This window comes from Stenella coeruleoalba, assembly GCF_951394435.1.
Source record: "Stenella coeruleoalba genome assembly, chromosome: 8".
NCBI classification, from domain to species: domain Eukaryota; kingdom Metazoa; phylum Chordata; class Mammalia; order Artiodactyla; family Delphinidae; genus Stenella; species Stenella coeruleoalba.
Window position 1 is genome coordinate 70,249,873 of NC_137154.1, and position 17,038 is coordinate 70,266,910.

The following is a 17,038-nucleotide window of genomic DNA, read 5'->3' on the forward strand; positions in this document are numbered from 1 at the left end:
TAGTTTTGTGACTTTTCAGCTACTGCTACATACTTCATGTTTACAGGCAGTGATATTTGTATACCAACTGATTTTGCCGTCTCGGTGCATTTTGGCACCACTGTTCAGAAGATTGAGAGGCTGGGCCTATTTTGTGTGGGTGGAGAAGCTTTTGAAACTCTTTGAGCATTTCAAAGTAATGTAATATTTTTCTGAGAGCTGTGTGTATTTACCTTTGAAGTCATTTTCGTCTAGTTGTACCTGCCGTCCTTGACACTATAAACATGAATTTTTAAATTTGTCTCCAGCTCTACCTAAATTCTCCAAAAAAAAATCGGTTGAAAATGTTTCTGGCCACTAATTCCTATATTGATGATTTTTGTGTACCATGCAGTGAATTTATAATTTTGTCAGTATGTTTAAAGCATTTCGCTGGTTTTCTGTGTCATTTGGCTTTCTGATTTGTTTTCAGTCAGTTTGCACTTAGCCACATTCTCACATGTGCCCTCTTCACTGGTTTATTTTATCATTCATGTACCTTTGCTGAGGCCTTCTTCATGAAGATACAGGAGACTTGGGAGCGTAGAGTGACGGTTACGGGCGTGGACTTTGGAGTCAGAGATATCCGGATTTGAATCCCTTTCCACCTTCACTAACTGGGTGTTCTCGCAAGGTCACCCATTCGTTCATCTTGAAATGAGGATAGTAATGCCTCCTGCACAAGTTCCTGAGAGAACTAAACGAGATACCACGGGTAGCATGCTTCACGCAGGCCCAGGCATGAAGGAATCACTCGTTCATGGATAGCTGTTGTGAAAAGAGACAAAAGAAAGGCCCCCTTTTTTGCTTTTTTGGGTGTTCTAGAAAAGAGCTGTAAGATTTTAAATATGAATATGATTGTAACACTGGAATATGAAGTTAAAGGGATGTGAAATATTTGGCTGGATGATTTCTTACTAGTTTAAGATTCACTGATCAGAGACATTTTGGGCCTTTCAGCCCAAGACATACTTGGATCACTTAGATGGCGCAATTATCTTGTTTTTACCAGTCGTCGTTAATTAGGAGTAATTAAATTGACAAAACCAGTGGCAGGAGGAACAGTTACCTTTGACCATTGGTTTTCGGTCAGGCATCTGTTCCCGGCTACACTGCTTTGCAGTCTCCCTCTGTCTGTCCCTCCCCTCGCTCTACCCCCTCGACTAGACTTTCCAAGGACAGGGTGTGTGTCTTCCTCATCTTTGTGCCCTGCTGCCCAGCACGGTTGTCGCTCTGAACGGAGCTGAATCCTAGGCAGGGGCTCATAAAAGCGGTGAGAGCTCGAATGCGAACGTGAAGGGGGCTTCAGCCGGAGCCTCGCTGTCCGGGAGGGCCAGTCTCCGTTTCAAGGATTTACTGAGTCCCCATTGACTGTAACATACTTGAAATAGCTGCTATATGGGTGAGAAATAGAAATAAAACTTTAACTCTGATTGAGAAGGTGAGAAAGGAGAAGTGAGTATGGAAGATTACAAGCATAGAAATACTAACCGTTGTGGTAGTATCAGTATCCACATGTCAGTAGGTTAAACCTGTAGATGTGCAGTAGTGTCTGTATTCAGAGCACGCCACATAGCTTAGAATTCAATGTCATCAGTAGAAGGGGCAGGGGATTTGGATCTGGGGGTTTTGTTTTGTTTTCCTTAGATACTACCTTAGTTCTAGCAATTTAGGGAGAGAATTGGCCAGGATTTAGGAGAGGGCAAGGGCTGAAGGAGTCTGTGGAGAGATACTTTTAGCGTGGCACCCTTGGACCCCTCCCCACGAGCGTCATTCTCTGTGTGTATCCTGTGTTGCCAGGGACACCACGATCATCAACCACTCGAGGAACGGCAGCTATGGCGAGAGCTCGCTGGAGGCCCACATCTGGCAGGAGGAGGGGGAAGTGATGCAGGCCACCAGGAGATGTCAGGACATGGAGTACACGTAAGGGACAGCTGTGCGCGGCCACCAGGCTCCACTCTGGGCACTTCCCTGCAGACCCCAGTGGGGCCGCCAGCCTGATGTTTGCACTCACACTTCAGCCCTTTCCTGTTCTGAACAGCTTCAAGCTTGAGTTCTCCCTCCCACCCTGCCCCAGAGAGAAGGGAAAGAGTCTACTCGACAACGGGCCTGGAGCCTGAAGTCTCTGGGGGCTAATTTCATGTCAGATGCAGGCTAATAACAAGAATTTAGATGCCCATGTGTTTTCTGGGTGTCTGTCTCTACAACATTCTAGACATTACCAGCTGGACAGGGGAAACATCATATTCCAAAGTCTCAGAGATTTTGAGCCAGGATTTATATATTCCAGCCAGAAATAAAGAACTTATATAGCTAATGCATTCTTCTTATGGACTAAACAAGACGTCCAACGGGCTTGGTGACATAATGGAGCTAGCCTGCCGCCCACCCCCAGCCCTCCCCGCGGAGCCCTGGGAAGCTGAGCTTCTCATTTTGCAGATGTGAAAATAGGACTGAGTGGCTGAGTCGTTGGTAAGCTCAGCAAGTTACTATTTGGATTGTGAAAAGAACTCACGTGTTTTCTGATTCTCATCTTTGACCTTCAGGGAGGAAAAAACAGCTTCTCACAGAAAACCTGTCCGTCTATTTTTCTTTTTCCTCAGAAAATAGGGAAATGGACCCTCCTGAGCAGCCCACCCTGTGTGAGCCTTGAGTCTGTGTGCTTTCCTACTGCTTCTCCATGCCTCCCACTGCCAGGGTCCTAGACACAGTTCAGTCCAGGAGGTCCCTGCTGGGTGGCCGTGGTCACTCAAACTGTGTGTCCTTGGGGTCCCAGGACATCCCAGAGTCTCCTGAGGGGCCAGAGAAGGGGCACCCTTTTCAGCTACTACAAAAGATCCGTCTTCTGCAATTTGGAGATTGTAACTGAAGACTTCCACTGCGCTTAACTCTCTGTCCTTGAATTATAATTAAAGTCCCTGGGCATCCTGAGAGAAATGTTCATGTTATTCTAGCCAAATGGCTTTTGATCATGACCGTTTTGTTTTGTTACACAGTATTAAAAATCTCCATGCCAAAATCATAGAGAAGGATGCCATGATTAAGGTCCTCCAGCAGCGATCCCGTAAAGACGCCGGGAAGACGGACTCCTCCAGCCTGCGGCCCGCTCGCTCTGTCCCGTCCATCGCTGCAGCCACTGGGACTCACTCCCGCCAGACCTCGCTCACCAGCAGCCAGTTAGCCGAGGAGAGGAAGGAGGAGAAGACCTGGAAGGGGAGCATAGGTGAGCCCCGCCCCTCCCCAGGCGAGCCCCGCCCCCTCAGGCAAGTCCCGCCCCTCCTGAGGTGAGACTGAAGAGAGGCATCACACAAACATTGAGAGGCATCTCCTCTGGCCGAAGGAGTTCAGACACCCTTTCGTGAAAGCAGAAATATTGAGTGTTGCCGAGCCTCAGTTTACTCGTATGTAAAGCGGGGAAGGATCAATCACACTTTGGTGGTGGAAGCAAAGACCACCCCACCAGAGTCGCTTGTTCACCGCGGGTTGATTCACATCGTAATTATCATCGTTATTGCTGAAAGCTGAGGTGACCCTTCATGTAAAATGTTCTAATGGGAAAAACCCAGAGACCTCAGGCCTCTGAATTTGGCTCTGCCCCAGACCAGTGGTAAGACTGCTCCACCTCTGCTTCTGCGTCTCGCAGAGCAGGGCGGTGCCTGGAGGTGTCTGCCCTGCTGTACCCCATGGGGTCATGGCAAGGGCAAAATGAGATGATGGAGAGAAAGCGCTCAGGAAGCAGTGCTCTCGAGTGCAAAGTTCTGGCGGCAGTGGTTTGGCTGGATTGTTGTTACACAGGCAGAATGTTGAGGAGAGTTCTGCAGACGTGTGGTCTCAGCCATGAACACGTTTCCTGGGGCGATGGAGGCTGGCTGGGTCTGGAGAGAAGCGGCAGAGCCGCCGGGCTCGCAGGCAGCGCATCCTCCGCTCTTGTCCCCGGCACTCCACACCCCCAGGGGCCTGGCCCTTCTTTGATGCATTTCCCCGGCTCAGAGTGTGTTTTGTTTATCTAAGGAGCCGAGAGCCTGTTTTTCTCAAAACAGAACCCCAGAGGAGCCTGGCTGCTTCGTGCCAAAGGGGATAAGAGCTTCCAGAACGAACGTGACAGACTTGGGGTGATCAAAGGCACCCAGCCACAATCTCTGTTTGAAGTTCCCCCACGGGTTACTTCTGCAGCCCCTGCCCTCCAAGGAAATGCACTTCAAAGAGGACGTGTGTGGACAGCAGCTGGGATCTTCAAAGACCCTCCCAAGGACACTTAGCTCCCCACCCCAGTTAGAGAGCCTTGGAAGCGGCGCTCAGGCAGGCCTGGTAGGGGAGTCTGAATGTGCGCAGCTCGCATAGAAACCTCCCTGGCAGAGGCCAGTCTGTGACATCCACCCAGGCAGGCATTTCCCTGGGGTCTGTGCCTGTACCCTTAGCATCTGATGTGTCTCAACCAGGCCTGGGAGCCAGAGGACCCGGCTGCGGGAAGAGTTGCTGTGTTCTCTGCACTGGTGTTCCTCCTCGTTATTGTGATTGGTGTCCACGTGTCACAAAAACAGAGCGGGGCCCTCTGAGGTTCCAGGCAGAGGCACACGGTCAATTCGCAAAGGTACAGTGCACAGTCCCCAAAGTGTTTCCGCAGTCTCTTGCCCGAGGGGCTCTGGAAGGAGGTAGAGGTGATGACACATACCTTCCTGATGGCTCAGGGGCTCCCAGGGGAGAAGACAGGCCAGTGACTTGGTTCCACAGAACATCCTTGCCAGACGGTGGCTTTTCACCAGACAGGGCGATGAGGTGGCAAGAACACAGAGTGGACTTAAAGGCAGGCATAGCTGGGTTCCAATCCCATTTCTGCTATTGATACTTCTAACTGTGAGATACTTATTACTCCAAGCTTCCATTTCCTTTTCTGTAAGACAAAGGATAACAACAGGCCCTACCTCCTATGAAATGAGATGATGTGTGTGAAGCACCTAGCCAAAGCCCCTCGCTACTCAAGGTGTGGTCCTCGGACCCTTGGCTTCCAAGGGACCCTTGGACCCTTGGTCCTTGGACCACAGCCTCGGACCACCCTCTCCTGGGAGCTTCTTAGAGAAGCAGACTCTCAGGCCCCACCCACTGACTTGAATCTTCATCTTAACAATATATCCAAGTAATTGATAGGCACATTACTTTTTTTTTTTTTTTTGCGGTACGCGGGCCTCTCACCGCTGTGGCCTCTCCCGTTGCGGAGCACAGGCTCCGGACGCGTGGGCTCAGCGGCCATGGCTCACGGGCCCAGCCGCTCCGCGGCATGTGGGATGTTCCCGGACCGGGGCACGAACCCGTGTCCCCTGCATCGGCAGGCGGACTCTCAACCACTGCGCCACCAGGGAAGCCCTGCACATTACATTTTGAGAAGCGTTGCTGTAGACAGACTGGATTGAGTTGCATTCTGTTATGAATGGGCATCTTGAAATAGCCCTGGCAAAGAGACGTTATGAATTGCTGGCTCATTAAATAAGTGAACAGACACTCGATTGTGCTTACCGCATTTTCTACAGGCTAGTGTTCTGGAGTGCTGGCACTGTTCTGAACGTGGGCTGTATTTCACCATCATAACAGTGACTGTTCTGTCCAGCTTTGTAGGAAGACATTGAGGAAAAGGGACACCACAGCGCATCATGCCTCCCTTTTCCCCAGCCAGCCCGCCCTCTTCCTGCCCCAGCCTCTCTGCTCTTGGGGCGGGCAGGGAGGGAGAAGAGGGCTGAGTGGTCCTTCCCAGGAGCCCAGCTGGCTTTCTGCTTCTTGGAGGACATGGCTCTCCATTGCAAGGATCTCTCTGGGGAATACTGTACACAGCTCTGTGTTGCCCTGACCAGGACGCGTGTTTGTTTTGACCCGGGGCCTGTAGGAGACCATCCGTTACCAAGAGTGGAGGGGTGTCAGGGGCTCTTAGGCACAGCATCAGGCTGATGGGACCGTGTCTAGGAGCAGGGAAGCCTTCAGGTTTTCTGAAGCACACAGCCACTGCCCAGGACTAGCCCTCCTGGGCCATATTAGGTAAAGCAAGCGTCGCCTCTAGAACACTTTGCAGGAATGCCCTCACCCCTCGACACTCTGCCTATAAGGTGCCTCTTCTTCATTCTTCCATAGCACCCTGAGAATAATAGTGTCCTATCATTTGTCACGTTATATTAGAACCAATTTACTTGACAACTCCTCCCCCCCCCCAGACTAGGTGTTTTGTTTTTGTTTTTAAAGAATGGCATTGAAAAAGCTGTTCTTCTGCCCTCAGGGTTGCTGCTGGGGAAGGAGCCCCATGAACACGCATCCGCCCCCGTGCTGCCCACCCCGCCTGCCACAGCGCTATTTCCTGCGGCCCTTGTCACCTCGGCCAGCAGCGCCCACGCGAAGACAGGCAGCAAGGACAGCAGCACACAGACGGACAAGAGCGCCGAGCTCTTCTGGCCCGGTGTGGCCTCCCTGCCCACGCGCGGCCGGCTGAGCGGAACCCCTTCCAACAGCCCGGTCCTGAAGCACCCAGCGGCCAAGGGCACGGCAGAGAAGCTGGGTATGAGGTCCCCACCTCCTCTCACGCTCCGGGGATCCTCAGCGCTCCCTGGCCTGAGCGGGGGAGGCTTTCGTTGAGCTGGGGAGGGAGCAGGGCTCCCAGTCAACTCTGACTTTATGGGTTATCTTATGATTATGGTTACCCTAATGCATTTAGGCTCTGCATGCCCTTTATTATTCTGGAATTAAAATGTGTGTAGAGACTCCTCACTTAGTACCATTTAAAGGAGTCCACAAGTTGCATCTGTCCTTTTAGTGTATGCTTTGTAACTAGCCCTTCCCCAGAAGGTGTGCAGACAGACGCTCCAGGGGACGTTAGGGAATTAGTTCCCGGCCCCCCCCTCCGCCCCCAGTATATTTGAGAGCTGATACCAGTCCCCACCAGGTCCATCAAGACCAACAGGTACAAAGACATTGCCTTCAAGGTGTTTACTCGTCAAGGATTCGGGGTCGAGAGCACCTCCTGATTGAAGGAGAAGGTAGATTTAAAGTAGGCGAACTGGCCCAGTACTCAGGCCAGTTCTAAGGAGTTGCCGTCAAATATTTAAGAGAAGACAGCTTAGGAGGAGCTTGGCGATGAGTCCAGAAGTGGCTTTGGACTGTTCGTAGTCATGGGGTGAGGAGGAGGTGGGAGCTACTGGGCATAAATGAATTGTTTCCTCCAAAGGGGTTCCCTGTGTTTATCCTCCAAAAGAGACAAGTAAACACAATGTTATTTTCGGAGATTTAATCCTTGGAATGCTCTTCTGCAAGGAAGGCAGGGAACATGTGACAAGGACCTGGCTCGTGGCGTGCACGTGATAGTTTGGAGGAGAGGAGGAGAGCGGGGGTGAGGGCTCCGCACCAAGTCCCGATGCCACTTTCACCCATGCAGACCTCTCCCATCACGTCCTAGTTCTGTTCTTTGTGTCCGAATCCCAGGGCCAGTCATTTAGCTTTGGTCCACCATGGGCTGGGCACTACGGCCTTACCTGCATGCACCGATGGTGAGGGGTGGTACTTAAATGGTTCCGTTTTAGAGAGGGCTGGGAAGGCTGTGCTCCTGCTGGGGAACAGGCTGCTAATGTGTCCCTTCTGTCTGGCAGAGAATTCTCCCGGCCACGGGAAGTCACCTGACCACAAAGGTCGCGTCAGCAGCTTGCTCCACAAGCCCGAGTTCCCTGACGGGGAGATGATGGAAGTTCTAATCTAACACCGGCATCCCTGTTGAATTTTGCAACAGAACTTTGATGAGCAAGGAACGTGGCAAAGAGAAAGAAAGATCAAGAAGGTTGTGGATGGGAAATCAGGAATGATTTGAACTGATCAGGATTTCAGATTCATGAGAACACTTTTTATAAATGTTAAAAACAAAACAAAAGCAGGAGGCCTACATGACTGAAAATGAAGAGGATGTCGTGGATTTTTACTGCATATGGTGGAAGAGAGAAGGTGCATGTAGGTTTGGAAACAAAGAAGAAATAGGAAATGGAATTTTTCCGTTGTACAGAAAATGTCTCTCTTGGGGAGGGTCTGTGTACACCCATTCTCTGGTTATAAACAGATAAACCTGGGCATGGATCTTCCTTGAAATACGCCCATTCTCCTTGCCTCTTAGCTTGTTTTGTTTCAGAAGAACCTCCTAGGAATCTCGGAGAGTCCGTCTTGATATAACGTAATAATCTCACCTGTGCCCTCCATGGGGTGTCCTGTGAATGCGTGTGGGTGTGGCAGGGAGGAGACATGTCCAGGGTGATGGGGAATTTAAAAGGCCATCTTCACCTCATTACCTGCTTGGTTTGGACATCTTAGCTTTTCTGGATTGAGCAGTATTTTCTAAACAGGACGGGAGCTTTCTGGTCCTGGTGTGCCTCCTTCCTCACTTCTCTGAGTTCACCTCTGTCTCTGCTTCATACTCTTTAATTTTACCCTTTTTTTCTTCCTTTTTTTTTTCCCTTTTGCAACAAGCCATGACAGAATTCCTTTGTTCTGGGGTTTATCAGAGCAGTAACTGAACGTTCATCATTCATCGTGACCGGTGGGACAAAGCCGCATGGCGGGTCCCCTGGCTGCTTCCTCCACCTTTGAGGAGTTGGGCTGCAGTGGTTGATCTCATTCTGGCCATGAACTAGGGAAGCTCCGACTAGGCGGAAGATCCATGAGCCCTGTGACGTCCTGCATTAAGCTCACGGCCCCGACTTTCTTCTCTCTCACATCAGCTCTTGGGTGGAGCTTGGTATCTCCACCTCATTGCTCTGTTGAGGTAGGACTTTCAGGACTGCACTCCGGGAAGCGAGTGACACTTGACTTGGTGGCATCTAGAATCTCCCCAGGCACTCCCGCTTTCTACGGTTTGTGGCCACCGCTCTGCCCGCCCCTCGCATCCCTCTGGGCATTGTTGATGAGCGCGCAGACTCTGTGACCGTCAGCACGTGTGTGTCAGCACATCAGTTCTGCCCTGCCAGGAACTTGCTTTGTAACCTAACAGGCCAGTATCTATACAGTGTGGTCAGGTTTTTCAGGATTTCAGTTGGGAGCAACTTGTCCAAAGTAAGACGGAAACACCAGGTCAAAGAGCCAGGAGTGAGTGAGGTCGTGGGCCTCATCCCTGTGCTGTAAGGTTTCCCATCTGACTCCTCAGATACTCAGATATCGGCTTTCTTTACAAATCTAGAAGGGGCTGGATCAGAAGAGAGAAGCTAGTCAGGCCGTCAGATGCTCACGCAGGGCCCTGATAGTTTTCTCCCTGCAGGGTAGCCGGATCTGTGTTTTCCCAGCTCCCTTTCCTCATGCTTACTTAAGGAAAGAAAAAAGAAAAAAAGCCCCAGGTCTGAGGCTTTTTCAAGTCCCACCCAGATGAAGCCCTGAAGACAGCATCACTTAGGAAATTTTGCTTGGGTGGCTCGTTTTAGAGTTGGTCTTTGGAGTGTAACCTGGGTGAAGCCTTCCCAAATTGAGGTGGCGGAAGGATGACAGAGGTGTGAGCTGGAGACGGAGAGTTGGGGAAGGAAACCGATGGCTTTGCCCGGGGGGCCTCTGAGCCGCCTAGTGGTCAGGAGAGTGAGCAGAACGGGTGCTGCTCAAGCCCTGCTCTGCGGTAGGCGCCGTGCATCACGCCTGTTGCCTTCTGCGGTCCTGCGTTAAGCATCGCTGAGGACTGTGCAGCCTGGGAAACCAGAGCAGCCCTGGGTGTGAGGAGGGAGCGGTGAGGCCCCATGGCTGGTGTGGGGGCCAGGTGAGTATGGACACGTCGGGGCAGGGATGGGGCAGAGGGATCTCCGTCTCAGTCTCAGTTCCCCATCACTTTTTATAGGTGATGAGGCTCAGTTGATGGCAACTAACTCTCTTAAGGACACTTTGACCCCTGATTAACGTGGGGGATGGAAAGAAAACGTCTAGAAATAAGAGGGCACGTCACCTCTGCGAGCCCCCATCATCCGTGTCTGGGCTACCCCAAACATGGGCTGTGTCCCCTAGAAACGGGTGAGAGTGACAGCCGCAGCCCAGTTTCCCGCAAAGCCTCATCTTTATGCCCCAGCACATCTCGTTGGCAGCTCAGGCACAAGGCTCATTCGCCTTCCTTGGTCCCCCGAGTTGCCAGGCGTGTTAATTGTCAGAATGCAAACACAGACGTCACCATTTTTCAGTGGTGCTGTAGTCCTTAATCTTTCTTTCTTCTAACCTGCTAAGACTCCTCCGTAAGAAGAGGGACCTATAGTTTTGAAGTGTCTTCTTCTGTGGGCCCTGACACTTTTCATCTTCATAGCTCGAAGCCTTGCTTGCATTTAGGAGAAGTGCAGCTACTGAACTCCCACTGTGTGTTCTGGCCGTTGACAATATATGATCTCACTGGATTTTCAGAAAATAATCCTAGCTCCGTTTTTTTAGTGCCAACTGTATGCAAGCACTGGGGTAAGTCCCTTTTAATGAGTCCTCAGACCACATGGGAGCAGGGGCGAGTTTATCATCCTTGTTTCACAGAGGAGGAAACTGGGGCTCAGGAGGTCAAGTCCCTCCCCCAGGAGAGGCTGGGATCTGAGCCGAGGCTTTGGGAGAGGAGCTGTGCCTTCGCCACAGGCTGGACTGCCTCTGACTTGGGGATGATAAGTGCCACGGCTTGACCCGCTCTGTCCCCTCCATGTGATGTGTGCACTCCTAGACACACACACACACACACACACACACACACACACACACACATATCTCTTCCTGCCCCCTTGCCACCCCGGGAGCTAAGAAATAGGACTAAAGCCCAGAACTGCTAGAACTGCCCATAAACACAGGTATAGGTAGGAGTCTTTGTGTTCCGTTGTAAGCAGGACCACAAAGTCTGTTTAAAAAGCACTTACTTGCGAGTGGTCCAGAGGCCAGGCCTTCTCCAGAACTTTTCAGTGGTGTCTGATAATGAACTCGCGAGCCCTGTCTCAGGGTGAAGGGTAAAGGCCTTGGCCTTGTGTGGTGACGTGCTGGAGTAACTCCGCTTCTTCCTTCAGTGTGTCACCTGGCGGTTTCTGCGTGCTGCCCGGGGTACTGTATGCAGCAGAGATGTTGCTGCTTTTGGGCACTAATTTCAGAGCGTGTGCAGAACCTTTCCTTAGCTTTTTCTTCTTAGCTTTTCTTCTGCTTCCCAGAGTTGGGAAGCCAGCCACAGTGTCATGCCCAGTCTGCTTGGAGCAGGCATGCAGGACAGGGCTGCCACGTCCCTCCCAGGGCTTGGGTTGGAGGGCAGAGAGTGGAGGCATGTCTCTCTTCTTCAGTTTTGCAGAACTTGCTGTTTGGAACCTATGTGTGCATTTGACTACACAGGACTTGGGTTGGATCGAGACAGTTGCTCCCAATGGATTGTGAACTTGGAAGAGAGAGTTCGTTGGTTCTGTGGCTCAGCGGGGAGGCTGTTGGAATGCCCCCTGCAGAGAAGCCAGCCATCACTGCTGTTCTCTCCTGGGTTTGCCCGCAGCCTCCTGTGTCCCTAGGATGCTGAGCGCTAGCAATTGCAGGTGGCTCCTGCATCCTTGTCCGTAGCTGATGGCAAGAGAAATTCTCCCTACAGCAGCCTGAGTCCCAGGGACTGATGTGAACACAGACGTCAGGTGGGGCAGCGCCCGGGGGGCTGTGGAGACTTGCAAGGTGGAGGAGTTGCAAGGTTTTGAGGCAGGGAACTCACGCTTGGGCTGCTGGGAGCTGAGCAAAGAGGTATGTTTTCCAGAACAAAGTCCTGCTGCGTGTCTGCACTGGTGCCGGCGGGGCATGCTTCTCTCTGCCCCCAGTGGTCTCACACTCCTCCTAAGCCTTGGAGGACGGTGGTACAAGGGAGCCGGGCAAGTGTTCTTAAACAGAGAAGGTCCAGTCCACAGTTGCCTGCTTCTCCTCTCCAAGTCTGACACAGCCATGGTATACGCTTTATAAATGTTGGTTTTCTCTTCTTTTTTCTTGCTAATCAATCAGTGGGTTTAAAACGTCTTCATTCGACATGAGGATTGTTTAATGGGTTTGCCTCTGGTGTGTGGCCCCGTGGGAGATGCGCAGAGTAATTAAGAAATTACCAGAAGCTGACCAGCTGGGAGCATGGAAAAGTCAGCATTTCAGTAAATGGATTTCTTCTGGAACTGTCAATAATGAGCAATCTTTTTCTGTCCTTTTTAAGTAGTAGTATCCCCTTCTCTCATCTGGTAATTTAATGGTATAAAGACATGTATATGTCAGTGCGTACATAGGAGGTGTGACTGTGAGGTTGTATGTCGAGTTTCTTTTCTTAACATCCAGAAGATGCAAGTGTTTCATCTCACCCCACGTTGCTTAAGAGGTGACCCTTTGCGAGACTCTGTGCTGATTACTGCCGTGCTAAGTAGAAACATTTTGCAGACGCCTCTGTTAGAATGGATCTGGGGGCCTGGCATGTTCCTCTGGTTATCCTTAGAGTTGAGAAAGCATCATCCTTTGAAGGCAGGTTTAAGTTTGGAAATAATCCCAAGTCATTCACTCAGTTGGATAAATAAAGATAGGTGATTAAGGTAAGTCACATCCTTTTAGCTTTTTCCTTTGAAAGAAGTCCGTAAGATGTTTCTGGGGGATGAGTCTTTGGACCCTCAGAGGCTCTCAGAGTGACCACTTCAAAGGAGGACAGTCATCGTTAGTACATGTACCTTCCAGACGCTTCGTTGTAAAAAGCCTGCTCCCTTGCCACGCCTTGTATGTGTTCACGTCTCTGCGTACACGCGGGTGTAAGTACACATTCACGAGTCGCCGCCTCCAGTAGGAATTCTGTAAAACCCTGTTAGACTTAAGTGCATGTTATTGTCATGTTAGGCCAAGACTGAGGTGTTTCTTTGTCATGAAACTTCGCTTCCTCACGGAATTAAAATATTGTTTTTTCAATATAATGAAGTACATATACAGTATTTTCTTGTATCAGCTCCTGAAGTTTTGGTGCCCAGTGGTGTGTTTACATGTGGTTTGCCTAAGATTCCGTTCACATAGAGACACCTGTAAGTATTTATTACAAACCGGAATGTAAGCAAATTGATCCATAGTGATTTTCTTTGAATTAAGGTGTTTTCCCCTTTTGCGGAGGGGAAGGGGAGGCTCCTTCTCCGCGTGAGGCTCATGCAGAATCTGGGACATTCTGTGAGGCTGGGCAGGCCATGCACCCACCTCAGCAAAGCACCAACGGCCGGGGCGCCGCCACACTTCCCGCCAGCTATGTGTGTCACCGCCCTGCTTGGTGACGTGTGCGTGTTCCCTCCAGCAGACTCTGCTGTAAGATTCTGGCATCTTCGATGTGCTAGTCTGTATTGAAGCAGAGGTGGAGGGTGCAGAGCTGCACGGCCAGATGGGTCTGTGTCCAGAGTGGGGAAATCCAAGAAGACGGCATGTCCCTCACAGCAAATGTTGATACTGTTGGTCAGCCAAAGATTTTCATATTCTTTGCTGCTTAAACTTGTGCCTTAATATTGTATATAATAAATGGATAAAATGGCTCTCTCCCTCACGCTTGCTCTTTTCTGTCCCAAGGAACTTATATACCAGGTGCTCAGTAAATGTTGGTTGAATTTCATTTCATGTTACTGCTGGAAGCAGCCTCACTTGCTGTTTGGCTTGCAGAGGCAAGAGGCATCCCGCGTGCCCCCCTCCCTCCCCCCAGCCCCTGTGGGCCTCATGCTTTTGATCCCAGGAGGAAATGAGTCATCCAAACCCCTGGAACTTGCCGTCCACCCTGCCACCCACCCCTCCAGACAAATACAGAAGGAGGAAACGCCGGGGACGTGGGCGCGGGAGACGGTGGCCACTTTGATCACATCTGAGTGTCCTCTTTGGGCGATCCTGGGTTCAGGGCCTGCCAGTGACCACCGTCACTCAGGAATTTACCCCAGCAGTCTGGGCCCTGAGTCTGAGCTGGAGTCGGAAGCGTCTCTGTGCCCCATGATGGACGTGGCAGATGTCGCTGCCTTCTTAGTGTCTTGGGGTCACAGGAAACGTGGGGGGCTTTGGTAGAAAGAAGTCACATGGTAAAGTGGTGAAATTCAGGTGGGAGCCACAGTGGCTGAAGCAGGAGAAAGGGACAAATTCCATGAGAGTCCCCGAGTGAAGGGTCCCCCCCTCCTCCGCCCGAAGGGGACAGTGACCTGGGAACACTGCTGGGGAGGGCGAGGTGCCCTCTGTTTGTTTTCTAGTTGTGTCTCTCCGAGCAGAAGCCTCTCGCGCCCACCCCTGGCCCGAGCATGGGTAGAGCTTCCTAAATGTGAGTGTAAGGAGAGCGAGGGATGCACCTCTTGTCCCCCAGGGACGGCCGGTGTGGTTTGCACGCATTACCGTCTTCAGTCCTCACAACAACCTGGGCATCCCCATTTTAAAGACAAGGAAACTGAGGCTGAAACAACCTTGGGCAAGTAACGTGCGAACGATGGCAGGATTTGAACCCAGATCTACCTGACCAGGAGCCCGTGCACTTGCAGTGAAAGGTGGGTAGGGGCTGGGAGCTTGGGTTCTGACCTGTCCTGCCTTCTACCCAAAGGAATTCTCTGCAGGGACCCCCAGATCCCTGCACGTGTGCAGATGTGACTCATGAGAGTAAAGGGCAAACTGGGCAGCTCCCCAGCCTCCACCTCCCGGGACTACTACGGAAAGACAGCTGGAGGCCCCGCATGCCTCAGGGCTCAGATGAGGACCCTTCTGAGCTGGCATCCACCTCTGCCATCTCCCTGCCCTGACTCCGTGCTTGCCACTTGTGGGAGGTGCCCAGGCCTCTGTCCTGGATCCCGGGCTGGGGCCTCTGCACTGCGGGGAATGGGAGCAATGCCTTTTACATTGCCTGGGCTCATTGTAATCAGGAGTTACGCCCCAGGTGAGAAATAAATCAGGAGTTCTGAAATTCCTTTCTTAAAATATACAAAGCTCGGTGATGAAATAAAAGGAGCTTTAGGTCTTTAAAGAATGTTGCCGTTTTCCTGTTTCTGTGGCCCTTTTATCAGGCACAGCCATGTCTGCGATGTGCCTCCTTTACCTGCCCTGTTCTTGGCAGGTAGATGTTCTGTCTTAGCGAGTCTGTCTCCCTCAAAACTCTCCCCTTATGCAGCTCAGAAGGAGACCCTTCCCATGTGGTGTGGATTTCTATCAAAGGGTGACTCTTCCCAAGTTCCTGATGTGAAAACAGAGAATACAGGGCTCACAGGCTATGTAGCTGGGTAATTTGGAGTAAAATAATGTGAACCTTAGTCCTAGTGTTGGAAACATACTACGGAACTTCACATCCTGACTGGTTTCAGCCCTCTGACTGTTTGAGGGAGGAAGGACCTAACATTTATTGAGTTGGCTTTGGAATATTGCTTCACCTTCACAACCTCCAAGGTAGGTGAAGGCATCTTCATCCCTGAGTTTCAGATGAGGAAGTAGGCTCACGAGAAGTGCAGTGCGTGTCGGGCTGCATGTCCGGCCCAGGCCGGCTTGCTTTAGGTCCCCATCCTTCTCTCCTGTACTGCATCGTGGCCTTTGACTTTAGTGGCTTTTATTTTTAATGGTCTGTTTGCTTGTTTTTGGTTTTAATAGTTATAGAGAGAATTGGTAGGCAAGTGGCTAGTTGAAAAAAAGAAAACACTTTATAGAGAGAAGAGAATCGATAGGCAAATGGCTCTTTTCAGAAATGTATTTCCAGCAGAAGGCCTGTGTGGATGGACGGGCTTGATCCAAGCCTCTGGTCTCTTTGCAAGATGAGGACTTAACGTAGAGCGGCTTGACTGTGTACTGACGCAGGTGCACTTGGGGGGCGGCACCAGAGAGAAGGGACCCAAGGTAGATGTGGTCGCAGGGCCCACTTTCGGGCTGGGGTCCCACTCTTGTTTTTCCTCAGGCACAACCTGAGCCCACAGAACTGCGGTCCAGAGATGCTGAGGGTAAAACGGAAGTGCCTTTTATTTCTGGTCAGATGAGTCCTGGATTGTCCCTGACGGACATCTCTGTGTGGGTCTCCTCAGACCTGGTCCAGACCTGGTGCCTTCCCTTCCACCTCTGTGCTCTGCTCGCCGTGCCATCCTCTCCGTCACCTCTGCTGGGCATCGGGGCTGCTCCCTCCCGTCCCCTGTTCCTGGCTACGCACTCCACCTTCCCATGTTGTTTCTCTCCTTTCATTCTCTCCATCCTCACGGCCTTAGCTCCAGACCTCATCTCTCACTTGGACAATTTCAGGATCCTCCTGCCTCCCACTGCAGCCACTGCATCCCTGACACGGACACCAGAGAAACGAGGAATGACCGGCGTTTATTTATTGTCATTATGCAACCCCACGCTCCTGTGAGCCACTCCTACCTTAGGACATTGAATTCTTACGGTCATGTGAGGCCGGCGCTGTTATTAGATCCCCATTTTACTGGAGGAGAAACTAAGAGGCAGAGAACTTAAGTCTCTTGCCCCAAATTCTAGAGTTTGTGGATGGCAGGGCTGGGATCCAGACCTGGCAGACTAGCTCCAGAGACTCCAGGCCACACTGGTCCCCTCAAGCTGTTAAAGTCTGATCACATCACCCCCTCAAGGGGAACCACAACAGAATTATTAGCTCCCAGTGGCCTTCAGAAGAACGTCCAAACTGCTGATAAAGCCTTCATGCTCCATAATCCTCGGCCTCGGCCCAGGCCCCAGGCTGGTTTCCTGCCACTTCCCTCCCTCCGTCTCCGGCCCTCAAGTCACCCCGCCGTCACTTCCCTGCCCCGAATCTGCTCTGTGCGTTTCCATTCCGGCCCTTGGCTCAGAGCCCCGCTCTCTGTCTGTCCAAGTCCTACTCGTCCTTTAAAGTGGAGTTCCAATGTCTCTTCCGTCAGGGAGGCGATCCAGACCCCAAGTGTCAACATGCATCAGCCTTCCTCCATTAGTAGCTGAAGCACCTCGAGAAAGTTGCTGAACTTCTCAGAACGTCTCACCTGTAAGATGACATGGGGGTGGTACCGTGTCTGTTTCTCCACTAATATGAATCGGGCCCTAGTACATTTCATGACACTCTATAGGGGCTCGAGCACGT

The 17,038-nt window shown here is 51.4% G+C and overlaps 1 protein-coding gene across 2 annotated transcripts in view; it reads left to right on the forward strand.

Annotated features, from left to right (window-relative positions):
* AMOTL1 (angiomotin like 1) overlaps window positions 1–13,505 on the forward strand; it is a 133,072-nt gene extending 119,567 nt beyond the window's left edge. For both annotated transcript variants that reach the window (XM_079928746.1, XM_079928745.1), the window contains exons 10-13: window positions 1,819–1,944; window positions 3,018–3,244; window positions 6,281–6,556; window positions 7,641–13,505. In XM_079928746.1, coding sequence (XP_079784872.1) covers window positions 1,819–1,944; window positions 3,018–3,244; window positions 6,281–6,556; window positions 7,641–7,747 — 736 coding nt within the window. In that variant the 3' untranslated portion in view covers window positions 7,748–13,505. The remainder of the gene's footprint in view (window positions 1–1,818; window positions 1,945–3,017; window positions 3,245–6,280; window positions 6,557–7,640) is intronic.
* The last annotated feature ends 3,533 nt before the right edge of the window (window positions 13,506–17,038 follow it).